A 16,048-nucleotide genomic window follows, 5' to 3' on the forward strand; every position below is an offset into this window, starting at 1 on the left:
CCACTGCCTTTGCCCCCAGCTTCTCCTCAGAGAGCCAGTGGGATTGGGTAGGCCTCTCTCTCTCTCTCCCCTGAGCCCTGGGAGGGGGATCCTGGCACAGAAGTAGGCAGGGCAGGCCTGTCGCTTTAAAAGCTTCCCGGCTGAGCTACAGGGGGAAGCCCTGCCTCTCCCTCCCTCTGTCCCTATGCCCCTCTCCTAGGCAGAGCTGAAGCCAGCCCAGTCCAGGGAGGAGAGCAGAGCGAGGGGATGCCAGCTAAGCTGCCTTAGAAGAGCAGGAGGAGAGGTAGGCGTCATTACAGGTGGCAGGAGGAGGTGATGTCTCTGGGCCCTGCAGGAGGAGTGGGGACCCAAAATATGAGGTAGACGGCTGCAGGAGGGACAACCTGTTGAAAATGCACCTACCTAAAAGTCAGGGGTGGATTTGCATGGTGTTTATTTTTTATTTTTTATTTTAATAGTCTTTATTGAAAAAGAAAAAGTAGATAATTACAGGTGCACAGAGTAAGAGAAGACACAAAGGAGGAGGAGAAAATGCATGTTAAATTATGCCTATGCTCGGAAGAAGAGAGGGGAGCTGCGATGGAGAGTCTGTAGGCAGTGCACTACCTTGGGGTAAGGAGCATCTCTCCACCTGGACTGTGACCCTCCATGCGCTCACCTGGGCGCATAGGTGTTACTAGGCCTGTGGCCCCTTCTGCATCTTCCTCCCTGACGGAGATTATCGGAGGCACAGCTAAGGATAGCAAAGGAGACCTGGGGGGAAGGGCCATAGCTCAGGGACGGAACACCTGCCTTGCAGGTAGAAGGTCCCAAGAAGGCCAATTCCTGCATTTCCAGGAAGGGCTGCGAGAGAGTCCTGCCTGGAACCTTGGAGAGCAGCTGCTGGTCAGTGTGGGCAGAACTGAATCAGGTGGACTTGGCTGTAAGGCAGCTTGCTAGCGTCCAATCCCATTCTGCTGCCCACACAATGGATTTCGGGCAATTGTTTATTCCATGGCCTCAGGGGAGCTTCCCTTGCCCTGTTCTGCAGCCTCTGGCATTGGCAGGGTAGACAAATAAGGGACCGGGGAACTATCCAGAGGAAGGGAACATCTGGTGCTGGGGCTGGAGAGACTGGAACCCTGTGGGGAGGTTAGCTTCTAAGAGACTGAGCGCTGCATGGGGAAGGGGGCTAGCTAAATAGGAAAATAACTGCAAAATATGTGCTGTGCAAATGAGTAAGAATCAATGTGTATAATGATCACCACCTTCATATAAGTTTACACACTTAAATGAGGTTTCTGATGGAAACCTCTAATAAACAAAAACAAAACCCCGTAGCTTTTCTGTTGTTGTTTTTTGCTGTATAATTTTTTTATTACATTTTCCAAACATTTTCACAATCCTATGGAATTATTACATTGTTTCGTAAGCTGACTTCCCAACTCCACGGCATTTCTACTCAGATCTTTTCTATCCCTACCTATCTCTACCTATCACAAAAAAAGTTTCTGTTATTTTATAATTTTTTCTAACGCTGCTTTTATCTTGAACCCTGCCTGCGATTTCATTTGACTAAAGTATTTTTTTCAAATAGTCCACGAGAGGCCTCCATTCTTTGCCTTTCTGTTTTTTTATTTTAATATAAAAAAACAGTAAATATTTAATTATTCCAGAATTTCTAATAATAATGTTTTTGCCTAAGAAGATAAGGCGGTTTGTGACTTTTCATGAATGTTAATGCATGCTGTGATCTAAAGTAGCTTAGCTGTATCATGATATATCCACTAGGCCTGCCAGCTATTGTAAGATTTTAAAGCTGCAGTCAGCTGACAGTGAGTTCTGCAGAACTAAGGGAGACTTGCTTCTGCATAAGCAGTCAACTGCTAGCTGACTAATCATTTGCCTTACAGGGCAAACTGACACTTGTCTCCTTAGTGAAATAATAGTGTGGATTTGATGAAACGTACTTCCGTGTACAGGTGTGATTGCAGCCTTAATGAATCGGTAGTTAAAGTCAGATTAACTGCCCTTTTCTAGCCCCACAGAAGGGCATCCTTCATAGTATGCAATAATATGCAATTTAATGAACAAAAGAAGGAATGGTGTGTGCCTTTAATCCGTTTAAGAATCTTGGATGTGAAACATCTCCTATTAGAGCAGGCATAGGCAAACTCGGCTCTCCAGATGTTTTGGGACTACAACTCCCATCATCCCTAGCTAACAGGACCAGGGATGATGGGAATTGTAATCTCAAAACATCTGGAGGGCCGAGTTTGCCTATGCCTGTATTTGAGTAGCAAAGCAGAGCAACAGGCCTTTAAAGTTTTAGTAGGGTGAGATGCTTAAGATCAAGGTTTAAAATATATATATATGCGCACTGATTTTGGCTGACTGCCATCCCCTTTTTGCGGTCAGTGATTTTGATTGCAAGAAGGGAAACTAGTTGGTACCTAGAATCATAGAATCATAGAGTTGGAAGAGACCACAAGGGCCATCGAGTCCAACCCCCTGCCAAGCAGGAAACACCATCAGAGCACTCCTGACATATGGTTGTCAAGCCTCTGCTTAAAGACCTCCAAAGTAGGAGACTCCACCACACTCCTTGGCAGCAAATTCCACTGTCAAACAGCTCTTACTGTCAGGAAGTTCTTCCTAATGTTTAGGTGGAATCTTCTTTCTTGTAGTTTGGATCCATTGCTCCGTGTCTGCTTCTCTGGAGCAGCAGAAAACAACCTTTCTCCCTCCTCTATCTGACATCCTTTTATATATTTGAACATGGCTATCATATCAGCCCTTAACCTCCTCTTCTCCAGGCTAAACATGCCCAGCTCCCTTAGCCGTTCCTCATAAGGCATCGTTTCCAGGCCTTTGACCATTTTGGTTGCCCTCCTCTTGACACGTTCCAGTTTGTCAGTGTCCTTCTTGAATTGTGGTGCCCAGAACTGGACACAGTACTCCAGGTGAGGTACCTGCCTGCCTGCCTGATTTTACTATCCCACCTCCATGGTTCTTCCCCTTCCGGGTTTATGACCTAGTTTATCTTTGCAACAAGGATGCCAATGATAGCTCAGTCGCTAGAGCAGGGGTCAGCAACCTTTTCCAGCCATGGGCTGGTCCACCGTCCCTCAGACCATGTGGTGGGCCGGACTATATTTTGAAAATAAAAATTAAAAAATGCATGAATTCCTCTGCCCCACAAATAACCCAGAGATGCATTTTAAATAAAAGGACACATTCTACTCATGTAAAAACAGCTGATTCCCAGACCATCCACAGGCCGGATTGAGAAGGCAATTGGACTGCATCCGGCCCCTGGGACTTAGGTTGCCTACCCCTGCACTAGAGCATCTTAATCTCAGGGTTGTGGGTTCAAGACCCAGCTTGGGCAAAAAATTCTTGCATTGGAGGGGTTGGATGAGATGACACCCCCCCTCCCATGATCCCTTGCAACTCTATATAGGCTAGACTCAGACATAGTGACTTGGTCCAAGGTCCCTCAGTGAGTTTCGTGGCTAAATAGGGATTTGAATATAGGTATTGGAGCCATCTTTATAAAGTATTGGGTTGTTTGTTGTTGTAGTAGTGGGGGAGAATGATGTAAAATTGGTACTGGGAAGGGGAACAGTTTGTGCAGCCTGCGCCACTAAGTATTAGTGTCAGTGGTGGGTTTTAATCTGCAACAAGGATTTTTAATTGACTAGTACTGATTTTAAATTAGTAAAGTTGCAGCCTTGGTTCTGTAAAGTATTATGGGGTGTTTGGGGGGGAATCAAGAGAAGGAAGGTGGTAGGAATCTAGAATGCATTTCTTATTTCTATCAAGGAAGGGGAAAGAAATTTGCAAGAGAATGTTCACCTTCCCTCTCCCTTTAAAAACAAGACAACAGCTGACAATTCAACACATGGAGCTTTCTTGATCGTTGCATCTCAGTGCTGGGGAAGAGCATAGATCTGTTGAGTTTCTGCGTGTCAAATAGCTATTAAAAAACCAGCAGTGCAACCAGAAAGTGGCAACTTTCTCTTCCCCTACACACACACACACACACACACACACACACTCGCTTGCTTGCTCGCTCACATACACACTTCCCCCATCCATGCAACTATGGCATTTCCCCTATTTCCAAAACAGATTAATTAATAAAATAGATGCTGTACTGTACTTAGTCCTGTATCAGCAGTTCCCAAACGGTGTGCCAAGATCACTGTTGCATCTCTGGTGTTTGGTTTGTTAGGTGGCAGTGGATAATTTCCCTGCTTCCCTACAACAGATCATGTGCTATGCAGAGACATAGCAGAGTCACCCGCTTTCAGAGGAGGCTGCCTGTTTTATCTCTGAATGAGTTACTGTTCCCTGTATGGCTCATTCCAAACAGGTGGCATACTCACGCAGAAACACAATCTTCCAAGAGCGGTGCAATTTTTACATGGTTCTAAAAGCAAGTCATCCCAGGTCCTTAAGTTATTAGGCATTTGACAAATATTACAAGATAGTATATTCATTTTCTTTAAGGGCTGTGTCTTTCTTCCCAATCCCCAGCGGAAAGGACCTTCCCCGGCTGGTATACCAATCTGTCGCCCTAGAAGTCTGCACACTCCAGCTGGCCTGGACCAGTTTGAGCTGTCTGGTTTTATCTTCTCCCCTCTCCAGATAACTTGGCAACAGACATAAAACATCCACCAGCAAACCCCCAAGCTCTCTCGGTGTTGCCAAGGTCATACCCCTTTCACAGAATTAAAATAGCCTTGCTTTGATACATGGGGGCAGGGGGACCTCTCCAGTATAGATGCTCTGCACTTGCTGATTGAGGCTCAGTGCGCCATAGGAAGAAAAGTCACCATGGGGACAGCCTTGTGCTGAGTCAAACCACTGCTCCATCCACCATGGTAATTGTTGGACTCGAACTCCCATCGGTCCCAGAGATCATGGCCAGCAGTCAGGGGTGATGGAAGTTGTAGTCTGCCAACACCCAGAGGACCACAGCTTTGGTCTGCACAGACTGGCAGCAGCTCTCCAGGATTTCAGACAGTGGTCCGGTCTGGATATGTTCGGGATTGTGCACGGGGCTTTCTGCATGCCAAGTAGGTGCTCTGGATAGCTCAGTCAGTTGCAGTGTGGTACTGATAACACCAAGGTTGCAGGTTTGATCCTCTATCTGAAACTCTGGAGACCTGTTTGCAGTCAGCGTCAACTTTACTGAGCCAGATGGACTGATGATTTGGAGTTTTTCTAAAGAGAGGTTGAGTGGCTATCTCTCAGGGATTCTTTAGTTGTTATTTCTGCATTGCAGAGGGTTTTACTAGATGATCAAAGCTTCCAATCATTGGCCTGTCTAGCTTAGTACTGTTTCGTTGACTGCAAACAGGTTTCAGTCAGAGGGGACAGCCTTATATTATACAGAGATGTTGGGGGATGAACCTGAAACCTTTTGCATTCAAAGCAGATGTTCTACCACTGAGCTATGGACCAACCTTCCTGGTTCTTCCCCAACTTTGTTCTTTCCCTATCTTGTTCCAGCAGCTGCCCTTTGACAGCCAGGCTTCCCAATCGTCCCCCGCTTAGCGGCTGGCCTTTAAAAGTGAACGCTTTCGTCACCTCCCCAGACTCATGGAGTAGCTGCATGTGTCAACCCTTAGCAAGATCACCAGTCCCGGGAAGGCTCTCCAGTGAAGCTGACCTCTCGATTTATTTCCCTTCCTCTCCTCCCTGCTGCAGCAGCCATGGGTGAGTGGGGGTTCTTGAGCTCCCTTCTGGACGCGGTGCAGGAGCACTCTCCCATGGTGGGCCGCTTCTGGCTGGTGGTGATGCTCATCTTCCGCATCCTGATCCTGGCCACGGTGGGCAGCGACGTCTTCGACGACGAGCAGGAGGAGTTTGAGTGCAACACGCGGCAGGTTGGCTGCAAGCAGATCTGCTACGACTTGGCCTTCCCCATCTCCCACTACCGCTTCTGGGTCTTCCACATTGTGGTGCTCTCTGCCCCGGCGGTCCTCTTTGTCATCTACTCCATGCACCAGACCACGAAGATCAACCAGAAGGAGATGGAAACGGGAGAGGAGGAAGCCAGCCGGGCGGGGGGAAAGGCCCCTGCAAAATTCGGGCCTCAGCCCAGCCAGCGCAGCCAAAACATCAAGACCTTCTACATTGTCAACGTGGTGGTGAGGATCTTGGCCGAGATGGGCTTCCTGGTCGGACAGTGGATGTTGTACGGCTTCCAGGTGGGGTATCAGTACATCTGCAAGCATCACCTGTGCCCTCACCTCATCGACTGCTTTGTCTCTCGGCCAACCGAGAAGACCATCTTCATCCAGTTCTACTTCATGGTGGGGCTGGTTTCAGCCTTGCTCAGCCTGGTGGAGCTGGCCCACCTCTTGTTCAAGAACCGCTGCAGGAGGCGCCGCACGATTGCCCCGCCCACCACTGCCTCTTACGAACAGCAGGACAACTGGTCCAATCAGAAGCAAGAGAAGAAATCGCAGCACTTCCTGGCCCCGGCAGAGGGAGGCGCCAATGGGATGCCTTCTCATGGCGGGATTCCCAGTCACTATGAGCCCAAGGCTCACTTCCACCATAAGAGTTCCACGAAGAGCAGCCGGTCCTCTCGCTCTTCTTCTGCCAGAGCTGACTTGACCGTGTGAGACCAGGGAGCTCCCTCTTTCCTCTGCCTCGCTGGTTGTTCCCTGGATGAGCTGGACTCCTCCGGCTGGAATAATCGCACCCGTGAACTGTGTTTGCAGCCTGGCCCAAATTAATAGCACTGATATCGGATCATCTGGTCTAGCTTGTAAAGGAGACCTGCTGCAATCCTTGGGGATTCATGCTTTGCTTTCATGTATGTTTGGGGGAATTGGGGTGGGCTGGGCTGGCATCTTTCATTTATACAGTGGATGCTCGGGTTGTGAATGTGATCCATGCGGGAGGCACGTTCGCAACCCACAGCGCCTCATCTGCGCACACATGGGTTGCGATTTGGCGCTTCTGCGCATGCACAAAGAACGATCTAGTGCTTCTGCGCATGCGCGACTGCCGAAACCCAGAAGTAACCCATTCCGGTACTTCCAGGTTTCAGCGCGTCCATAACCCAAAAAAACGCAACCTGAACTGTCTGTTACCTGAGGTATGACTGTAGTGTGTTCCAAAGAATGCATAGGCTTGAAACCCCTAAGAAATGAGTCAGGAAGCAACATGCATCGGAAGGAGTGGAAGTGGGGAGACAATGACTTTTCCAACAATGCACAAAACTCTTGTCCAGATGAGCAACTCCTGCTTGAATGGGCTAAAGATTTGGCAGCAAACCGGCTATACAGAAGTGTGATGTCAAATGCAATTGGGAATGCTGTGATTGTTGGCAGTGGGGAAATTGCAATAAAAGGGGATTCCTTTTTCTTGTTAAGATGGTGTACCATCGAGCCACTGTGTGTTCTGAAAGAGAGAAAAGAACTTGGTTTTAGTTAGTTGAAAACAATTAGATGAACGCCAGGTACATTGATTTGGCTGGGATGCAGCTCTTGAGGCCAGGAGGGTCTGTAAACCTCTTTGTAGGAAGAATTGATCCGTTCAGGAGACTGTCCCCAGGGCATTCTGTTGAAGCAAGAGGTGGGATAGCTGGCATTTTTACGGTTGCTCACACAGGGTGGGGATAAGAAAAATTCCTTCCAGTAGCACCTTAAAGACCAACTAAGTTAGTTCTTGGTATGAGCTTTCGTGTGCATGCACACTTCTTCAGATACACTGAAACAGAAGTTGCCAGATCCTTCTATATAGTGAGAAGGTGGGGAGGGGTGTTACTCAGAAGGGTGGTGGGAATGGGAGATAGGCAGATAGCTGGGAGAGCCTAACAGGGTGGGGATGTTATGCCTTCCAGGAAAGAGGCAGTCGTCAGGTGGTGGGTCCTTTGCTGTGCCAGAGCAAAAGGTGGGATAGTCATGTAACTTAAGAACCGTACCTCCATAAGTCGTGCTTCCGTCTTCCAGGAGCTTGCCAGTGTCTTTAGCATTAAATAACTTTCCATCCCATTTGGCCAGGCAGAATGAGCTATCCCAACAGAACCAGACATCAGAAAGATAGAAAAGTGTGGTCTAAAATTGGGGGTGGGGAACCCTCCAAGTCTCTCCACCTGGCCCTTGAGTTTCTTCCCAGGCCACACCTCCTCCCCAGGCACATCCCTCATTGGCCCTGATTCACACCCTCCTTGGGTGTTTTTTTTTTTTGCCTGGCTGGAATGTGCCCTTGATCTCTGTTAATGCCTCTTGCTTGCCTGGGCAGGGGATAGAGAGGCATGGTGTACAGAAGCTATACTACTGTACAAAGGTAAAATTTACATTCATTGCTCCACCCACCCTTGCCTCTGGCCCCGCCCACCATTGACATGTGTCACCAAGAAAGCTGCCCAGAAGAGAACACGACCCTCGGCTGAAAAGGTTCTGCCCTGCTGCCCTGCAAAGTATAGTGTCAAATGGATATTTATATCCTGCTAGCAGGCTTTCCTCCTGCCAACCTAGCAGTTCGAAAGCACATCAAAGTGCAAGTAGATAAATAGGTACCACTCCGGCAGGAAGGTAAACGGCGTTTCCATGCGCTGCTCTGGTTCGCCAGAAGCAGCTTAGTCATGCTGGCCACATGACCTGGAAGCTGTACGCCGGCTCCCTCGGACATTAAAGCGAGATGAGTGCCGCAACCCCAGAGTCGGCCACGACTGGACCTAATGGTCAGGGGTCCCTTTACCTTTATCTAGCAGGCTTTCACATAAAGCATAGCTGTCAACGTTTCCCTTTTTTAAGGGAAATTCCCTTATTCCGAATAGGATTCCTCGCAAGAAAAGGGAAAAGTTGACAGCTATGACATAAAGTGTTAATGTTACCAGAAGTAAGTATGGCTCCCACCAGACAGGGAGATGTCCCTGGAGCCAAAACCCTTGGGTGTGTTGCATCAAAACCCTCTCCCTGCCCGGAAAGATTTTTATCCAGACTATTTTTAACATTTCCCATGGCAAATGCTCCTCCTCCTCCTCCTCTCTTGGGACCATATTTCCCTGTCCAATTGTTTTTGAAGTAGAGAATTCCCCCGTTATAACAGTAACTCCACCACTGGAGATTCAATATAGTTTCCTCTGTCTGAGACCCAAGTCTCAGCCTGTGCAGTCTCCAGGAACTCGGGGTCTCTGAGCACCCCAGGAACCCTCTCTGAAGCCTTTAAACTCTCAGGTGCATGAAGGCATCAAGCTTGTCTTAGAGCTTAGTTTGCTGCTGTCCTTTGGGCGAGGAATCCACTGCCTCTTTTTAAAAAAAACAAAAAAACAACAACCCACGAAATGATGTGGATGAGTGAAGGAAGAGAGGAAAATTTCAATTCAGTTCATATTTAGACCTGAATCTTGTGAACAAAACCATTACTGTGGATTTTGCCATGCAGTTCTCTAGCCAAGTAAGGTGTGCAAAACTGCATATACTAGGGTAAAGTGTGCTTAAAAATGCATATAACTGTGAAAATATCACACACAACAACACTGTATTAGTGGGGATTACTTTGCAATAATGTGTATATTGTGCACATTAGGAGAAGTTTGAATCTTCATGAGGACTTTAAAACATGCAAACCTATGTGGAAAGGTAGAGAAGTGGACACAAAACTGGGAAAATAAAGAATCGGAGAGAAACCAGAATGATAAAGATCCATCAGTTCCTAGAGGGGCTTAACCTTATCAGGATGCTTCTTGGAAAGGCATTAATAAAACAGATATCCCTCCCTCCCAAACAACCCCAGGGCGGCAAACACTTATATGACCAAAACTGCAGTTAAAAATAAATCAAAAAAGGATTTAAAACATTTTAAAACTGGAAAAAAACCACACAGCTGAAAACGTTAAAATGCTCAAAGCAAATTTAAGACCAGATGTAATCAAATGGCGTGTCCGGATGGGCTCAACTGAAACAGAAATGTTTTCATCAGGTGTCAAAACGGAGGCAGCGACGGCACCTGAGGAGAAAGTCTCTTGGGGAGCCATGTTGCACTTGCTCAGAGGCTGCAGTGTCTTACGGCCTGCTCTTGGGATGTCTGAGCCCTTGAAAATATTAAGCCCTAGCTGACTGATGAGGGGAAAGAGCTGTCTGTTGCAGGATAGCTAGGTAAAAGTAAAGGACCCCTGGACGGTTAAATCCAGTCAAAGGTGACTGTGGGGTACAGCGCTCATCTCACTTTCAGACCAAGGGAGCTGGCGTTTGTCCACAGACAGCTTTCAGGGTTGTGTGACCAGCATGACTAAACCGCTTCTGGCGCAATGGAACACCGTGACGGAAACCAGAGCGCACGGAAACGCCGTTTACCTTCCCGTCACAGCAGTACCTATTTATCTACTTGCACTGGCATGCTTTTGAACTGCTAGGTTGGCAGTGGCTGGGACAGAGCAGCGGGAGCTCACCATTGTCTTGGGGATTTGAACCGCGAACCTTCCGATTGGCAAGCGCAAGAGGCTCAGTGGTTTAGACCACAGCACCACCCGCGTCCCTTTATAGTTGCAGGATGACGTCATATGGCACCTATCACTGTTAAGTGGATTGTTTCTACCCATTAACGGGATGCGTTGCAAATGGTTGCAAAGTTGATATAGTCTCTTGGATATAAACCTTGGATCTTGTAGCTTGTTTCACTGTTTCAACAGGCAAAAGGATGAGTTGGAGAGATTGCAGACCAAGAGGTTGGGTGGCTCTCAAGCGGCAAAGGGAGCAGCTTAGTTTCTCTAGTAAGAAATAATTCCTCTTCTTTCTCTCTCTCCTTACACTTTGGGCTCTGCTCAGATGGGATCTGCCCAGGGGCTTGCAGTGGCGTCCACTCTAGTGTGGTGGGGGAGAGGCTGGTGGCCTGGGGCCAAGAATGCTTGTTATCACCTGCTTCCTGCTGCGGATGGGATGGGACCCTGGCCACAGAGGGGGCTGGAAAAAAGAGGAGAGAAAGAAAAACAAAAACAGGGAGGGACGTGGAGCCTCTTCCCATTCTCCTTCCACCTCTCCCGATTAACCCCTTCTTTCTTGCCCTCGAGGCTTTGTGTAGACACAGGGGTCTATTGGCAAATTGAGAAGCTCAGGGTACCTTCGTGAAAGTCACAGCCACGGCCCCTCACTGCCACGTCCCTTCTCAAATTATACAATCCTATAGGATAATATGGTAATCTTATAATACAGTAATAATAATCAGGGATGTATTGCAGCTATCTGTGTCCATGTGTGCCTTTCAGCTAGATCTATTTTCCATGCACATAGACGGGCAAATGATCTGGACTGCATCTTTCGTGGTTCATAGAATCATAGAAATGTAGAGTTGGAAGGGACCCTGAGGGTCATCTAGTCCAACCCCCTGCAATACAGGAATGCAGGAATCTCAGCTAAATCATCCATGACAGATGGCCATTTGGTCTCTGCTTAAAAACCTCCAAGGAAGGAGAGTCCACCACCTCCTGAAAGAGTCAAACAACTCTTACAATCAGACAGTTTCTCCTGATGTTTAGTCGCAATCTCAATTGGTGTTTACCATGAAGTTCCATTGTACTTAACAGAACTTGCCCCCGTTTTTTGGTGTGTGTTTTTTAAAACAGAAGCACCGTGTGTTTTCAGTTTTGCTAAATGCTTTGCTTTAGAGGCTGCAGTGGCTAAAAAGCTTCCCTTTTGCACTGATTGGGCAGTTCTAGGATGTGGAAGATAAGGACCTTTCTGTGGAAGGAGCAAGGCATCTTCAACCTACCCTCAACCCCAGGCCACTAAACCACTGACTATACCTTCAAGGCACATTTGAAGCACATTCTTTCCCTCACACAATTCTGGGCATTGAAGTGTGCCCCCCCCCACAGTTACCATTCTCAGAAAACCCCTAACAGGGCCCATAATTCCTTAAGGCTGGAGGGGGATGCATTTAGAATGTGCTTTAATGGTATAGCATGCACACACCCCAAGAGAAAATGTGATTTGCAGATGAAATTAGGGGTGATTTGGCACCCAGCCAGCCTGCAACCCGAGATGTGATAAGTTTCTTTATGGATTTCTGTCAGACCAATCTTCTTTCCTTTTGGGCCTACATGCTCCCTCAGTGGTCTGTTCTAGGACCTGTCTTTTTACCTCTCAATCCCATTTACTTAAACACATATCCCCGATTGCTCTGAACATAAGACTGTAAGAAGAGCTGTAAGTGTATGTTGAGGTTTCTTAATTGATGCTGCCATCACCCTTTGATCATCAGCCCATGCCATCCTAGTTCCCTGCCTCGTTGTTTTGTCTTGTTTTTTACCTGCACTACCTTCAGGTATCTGTTTCTCAGTCTATTGCCTACACCTCATCCTTCTTTCAGCCTCATTGCCTCTGAGCACTCTGTCCCTTCAACCACCACCCCGGCACTTCTTCTTGTTCCTCAGCAATCCTCTATAGGGGATCTCAACCCAACTGACACTTTCCCCTTCCCTCATAGGAAATGTGGTGATTGCCCCTCTTTTATTACTTATTGCAAATGCATGGTTTGCAGCTGGCCCTCTGCTGACACCTGGTGGCCAGAACTGAAAGTTTCTGCCTCAAAGAAAGCCTTTCCTATTACAGTACTTTGTAATACTTGCATGCACACAAATGGCAGTGTATCTTAAATGCACTTCACATGTCTGCTTCAAAAAACAACAACATGCAACTAACTTCCAATGAGTAGTGTGTGAAAGGCTAACAAGAAGGAAGCTTAGTGGTGCAAGTAGCATCTTCAAAAACGAATTGTGGTAGCAGAATGTCAAAAGACTCTGCACTTTCAACTGTGGGGAGGGCTGTAGTTTAGTGATAGAGCATCCGCTTTGCAGGCAGAAGATCCTGGGTTCAATCCCCAGGATCTCTAGGTAGGGCTGGGAATGCTGCCCCTCACCCCTCAAAAATTGGAAAGCTGCTGTCAGTCATGGTGGACAGGGTGGACAATATAAGAGCTTGCTGTGCATTGCTAGACCAGTACAGACGGACTGAAAATAAAGTGGATTCATAAGTCTTCCAGATGTTGTGGCCTGCAGCTCCCAGCAGTCCCGGCCAATGTGGCCACTGGTCAGGGGTGATATGGGGGTTGTCGTCCAAAACCTCTCCGAGTAGGAGAAGTGCGGAATGGTTTGCCCCACTACCTGGACTGGTAAGGTCAAGAAAGCCCCTCCTTCTATAGCGGACAGAAGGTTGGTGAGCTGGTGATAGGAGTTAGGGGGCAGGAGTTAGGGGACATCCACCAGCCACAATGGAAAAGGTAAAGGACCCCTGGACGGTTAAGTCCAGTAAAAGGAGATTATGGAGTGTGGCGCTCATCTCGCTTTCAGGCCGAGGGAGCCAGTGTTTGTCCACAGACAACTTTCCTGGTCATGTGGCCAGCATGACTAAACCGCTTCTGGTGCAATGGGACACAATGACAAGTGCCAGAGTGCAAAGAAACACTGTTTACCTTCTCACTGCAGCGGTACCTGTTTATCTGGTATGCTTTCGAACTGCTAGGTTGGGAGAAGCTGGGACAGAGCAACGGGAGCTCACCCCATCGCGGGGATTTGAACCGCCAACCTTCCGATCGGCAAACCCAAGAGGCTCACTGGTTTAGACCACAGCACCATCTGCGTCCCTGTTACCAGCCACAATATATATATGATAATAGTATTAGGGTGAACCACCTTGAGCAATTTGGTTGGAAAGGCAGCAGAGTTTTGTTTCTCTGTTGTTAAGCCTAGTAAATTCATAGTCAGCCAAGGTTCTGTTTGCTAAAGTCTAGCGCAGGCTTCCTCAACCTCGGCCCTCCAGATGTTTTTGGCCTGCAACTCCCATGATCCCTAGCTAGCAGGACCAGTGGTCAGGGATGATGGGAATTGTAGTCTCAAAAAAATCTGGAGGGCCGAGTTAGAGGAAGCCTGGTCTAGCGCCTCCTTTGCCAATGCATAAAGTGTAAAGTAGGTAGGAACAGGGCTTTTTTTGCAGCTGGAACTCAGTTCTGGCGCCTCTCGGGTTGCCATTATGTATTTCACACTCACTCTCAAAAGAGAGAGTTGTTTGGGACACATGTTATAGGATGCATCCTCAAACAATATAACATATAGTTAGCCACATTGGTTGCCCAATGTTCTGCTGTATGGATGCTTGCAGGCTGGTGCCAGCAAGTAAGGCATGATTTATTTATTTTTGATTGGTGGGGGGACTTCAACTTACTGGGATCATTCACTGGCTGTGCACTGGCACAGAGAATGCTTAGGCACAACACATTTGAATGCAAGAGTCAGCTAGTGTAGCTGATCCCGAGGAAGCCCTTGATTCAAATCTTGCCCCAGTCGCCACTTTCCCAGATTGCTTTGCATCTTTCATGACGTTTATGAAAATTCAGGTCACAGGTTAATGTGTTCGTCCTTTAAAGTGCCCCTGAGCTCTTCTGCTGCCTTCTGGTGAGGCTGTGAAGGGCTTCTTGATCTCTTCTCCTTACTAATGGGATAAATCTGCTCAGCATCCTTACAGCCAGATCCAATTAGCCGGGGTAAACAGTGTCAGCTCTGGTCCTCTATAACTTCATGAGCCACCTCACCTTTTCCAAGGTGAACTGTGGTGCCCAGAACAAGGTGAACCTCATCCTGTCCCCTTTCTAGACTACCTCCACCCCACAGGCTTTTCATTCCTCTCCAGTGGTGAAGACCTCTGAAGTGGCAGAGTGTCCTACTTTGAAATAGAGGACTTCTTCAAACAGATTTGGAAAGGACAAAGAACTCTTAAGAAGGGAGAGCAGGGGCTTTACCTATTTGTACCTGGGCAGCAGACTGAGCTGGCGAACAGGCCACCTGGTTGCAGTCTTCCCGGTGATGGCAAGAGTTGTATCGGACTGCCTTTCCAAGGGTGAGGAAGCTGTAGCCTTCTGTATGCCGTTGCCACATGATAACCACCCTCATCCTTGATTGTGGTCTGTGCTGGCCAAGGCTGATGGAAGCTGGAGACCAGCAACACCTAGCGGGGTGTCCAAACTTTTTTCAGAGAGGGCCAGGTTTGATGAAGTGAACATGTGTGAGGGCCGACCAAAGTTGTTGAGCTTTTTTTGTTTAGCTTTTTTTACAATTTTACCCCAAAGTTGTTGAGCTTTCTTAGAATTTATGTTTACCTCAAAGTTGTTTAGCTTTTTTAAGGATTTAATCCCCAATTCTTTTAGGATTTTACCCCAGGACATATACTGCCACCGGGGCAGGGTTAAATTGATGGGCCCCCGAAACAGACTTTGGACATGCCTGATCTAGTGCCACAGCTCTACCACCCCTGACTTATTACAATAATTATTACAAAAAATTACATCTGTACATAACAATACTCACAGACCATTTAATGCAAATCTGTGTCCTCCTTTCTTGGCAATGCATAATCAGCCACCCTCCACCCTTACTCATCCCACTTTTCCTTTTTGCCTCCCTCTAACTGGATTCGTCCCATCCAGCCCTTTTGCTCAGGCTCCTCTGCCTAGATCGGCCTCCCTCTTTCTCACCTGTCAGTCCACTTCGCCTGGAGCCATCACTGCTCTGCTCTTCCTTCTTTGCTCAATGCTCCACTTGGGGGCAGAATTCACTTTAGGCAAATGGGTGCCATTGCAGAGGAAATCTTCCATAGGATCGCAGTCAGTCAGTTTGTAATGCAACAGTGAGGAGTTGTGTCAAGGAACACTAGCCAGGGTGCTTTCAGGCTGTTATCTATTTTGGGGTGGGATTCAGTCACATATCGGCAGATTCAGGTTTCATTGTGCGCTTACTTACACATGATCTGGTGCTCTCCTGCAGCGAAATCTGCTTCTTCCCTTAAGGAGATGCACTGGAAAGCAACAATTGCTTGATGCATTGGCTAACCTCCCTGCAAAGTGATCTGCATGCTGGTTAACTAGCTGACTAACCTCCTTGCAAGCTTTGTGCAAACAACTCGGGATGAACACTCTATTAAAAACTCAGCGGGCAGTGACCCAGTGTCTAGTATTTGGGGCTGGATGTGTGTAAAGCAGAGTGGGACGTCAGCATTCCCAAGTGGACCTAATGCAATTCCCAGGGGGCTGGGACACAGAACTCAGGTTGTAT

General features: G+C 47.6%; 1 protein-coding gene across 2 annotated transcripts; it reads left to right on the forward strand.

Annotated features, from left to right (window-relative positions):
• The first annotated feature begins 148 nt into the window (after positions 1–148).
• GJD3 (gap junction protein delta 3) lies at positions 149–7,617 on the forward strand. 2 transcript variants are annotated; one of them, XM_081166789.1, is made up of 2 exons: positions 149–283; positions 5,698–7,617. In XM_081166789.1, exon 2 carries the CDS (start codon positions 5,703–5,705, stop codon positions 6,618–6,620), a length of 918 nt encoding a protein of 305 aa, XP_081022915.1. In that variant the 5' UTR covers positions 149–283; positions 5,698–5,702; the 3' UTR covers positions 6,621–7,617. The 2 variants fall into 2 exon arrangements, with proteins under 2 accessions (XP_081022915.1, XP_081022916.1); XM_081166790.1 differs by having other exon boundaries at positions 153–283; positions 5,701–7,617.
• Positions 7,618–16,048: the final 8,431 nt, after the last annotated feature.

The sequence above is a fragment of the Podarcis bocagei genome (genome assembly GCF_964188305.1).
Source record: "Podarcis bocagei genome assembly, chromosome: 13".
NCBI classification, from domain to species: Eukaryota; Metazoa; Chordata; class Lepidosauria; order Squamata; family Lacertidae; genus Podarcis; species Podarcis bocagei.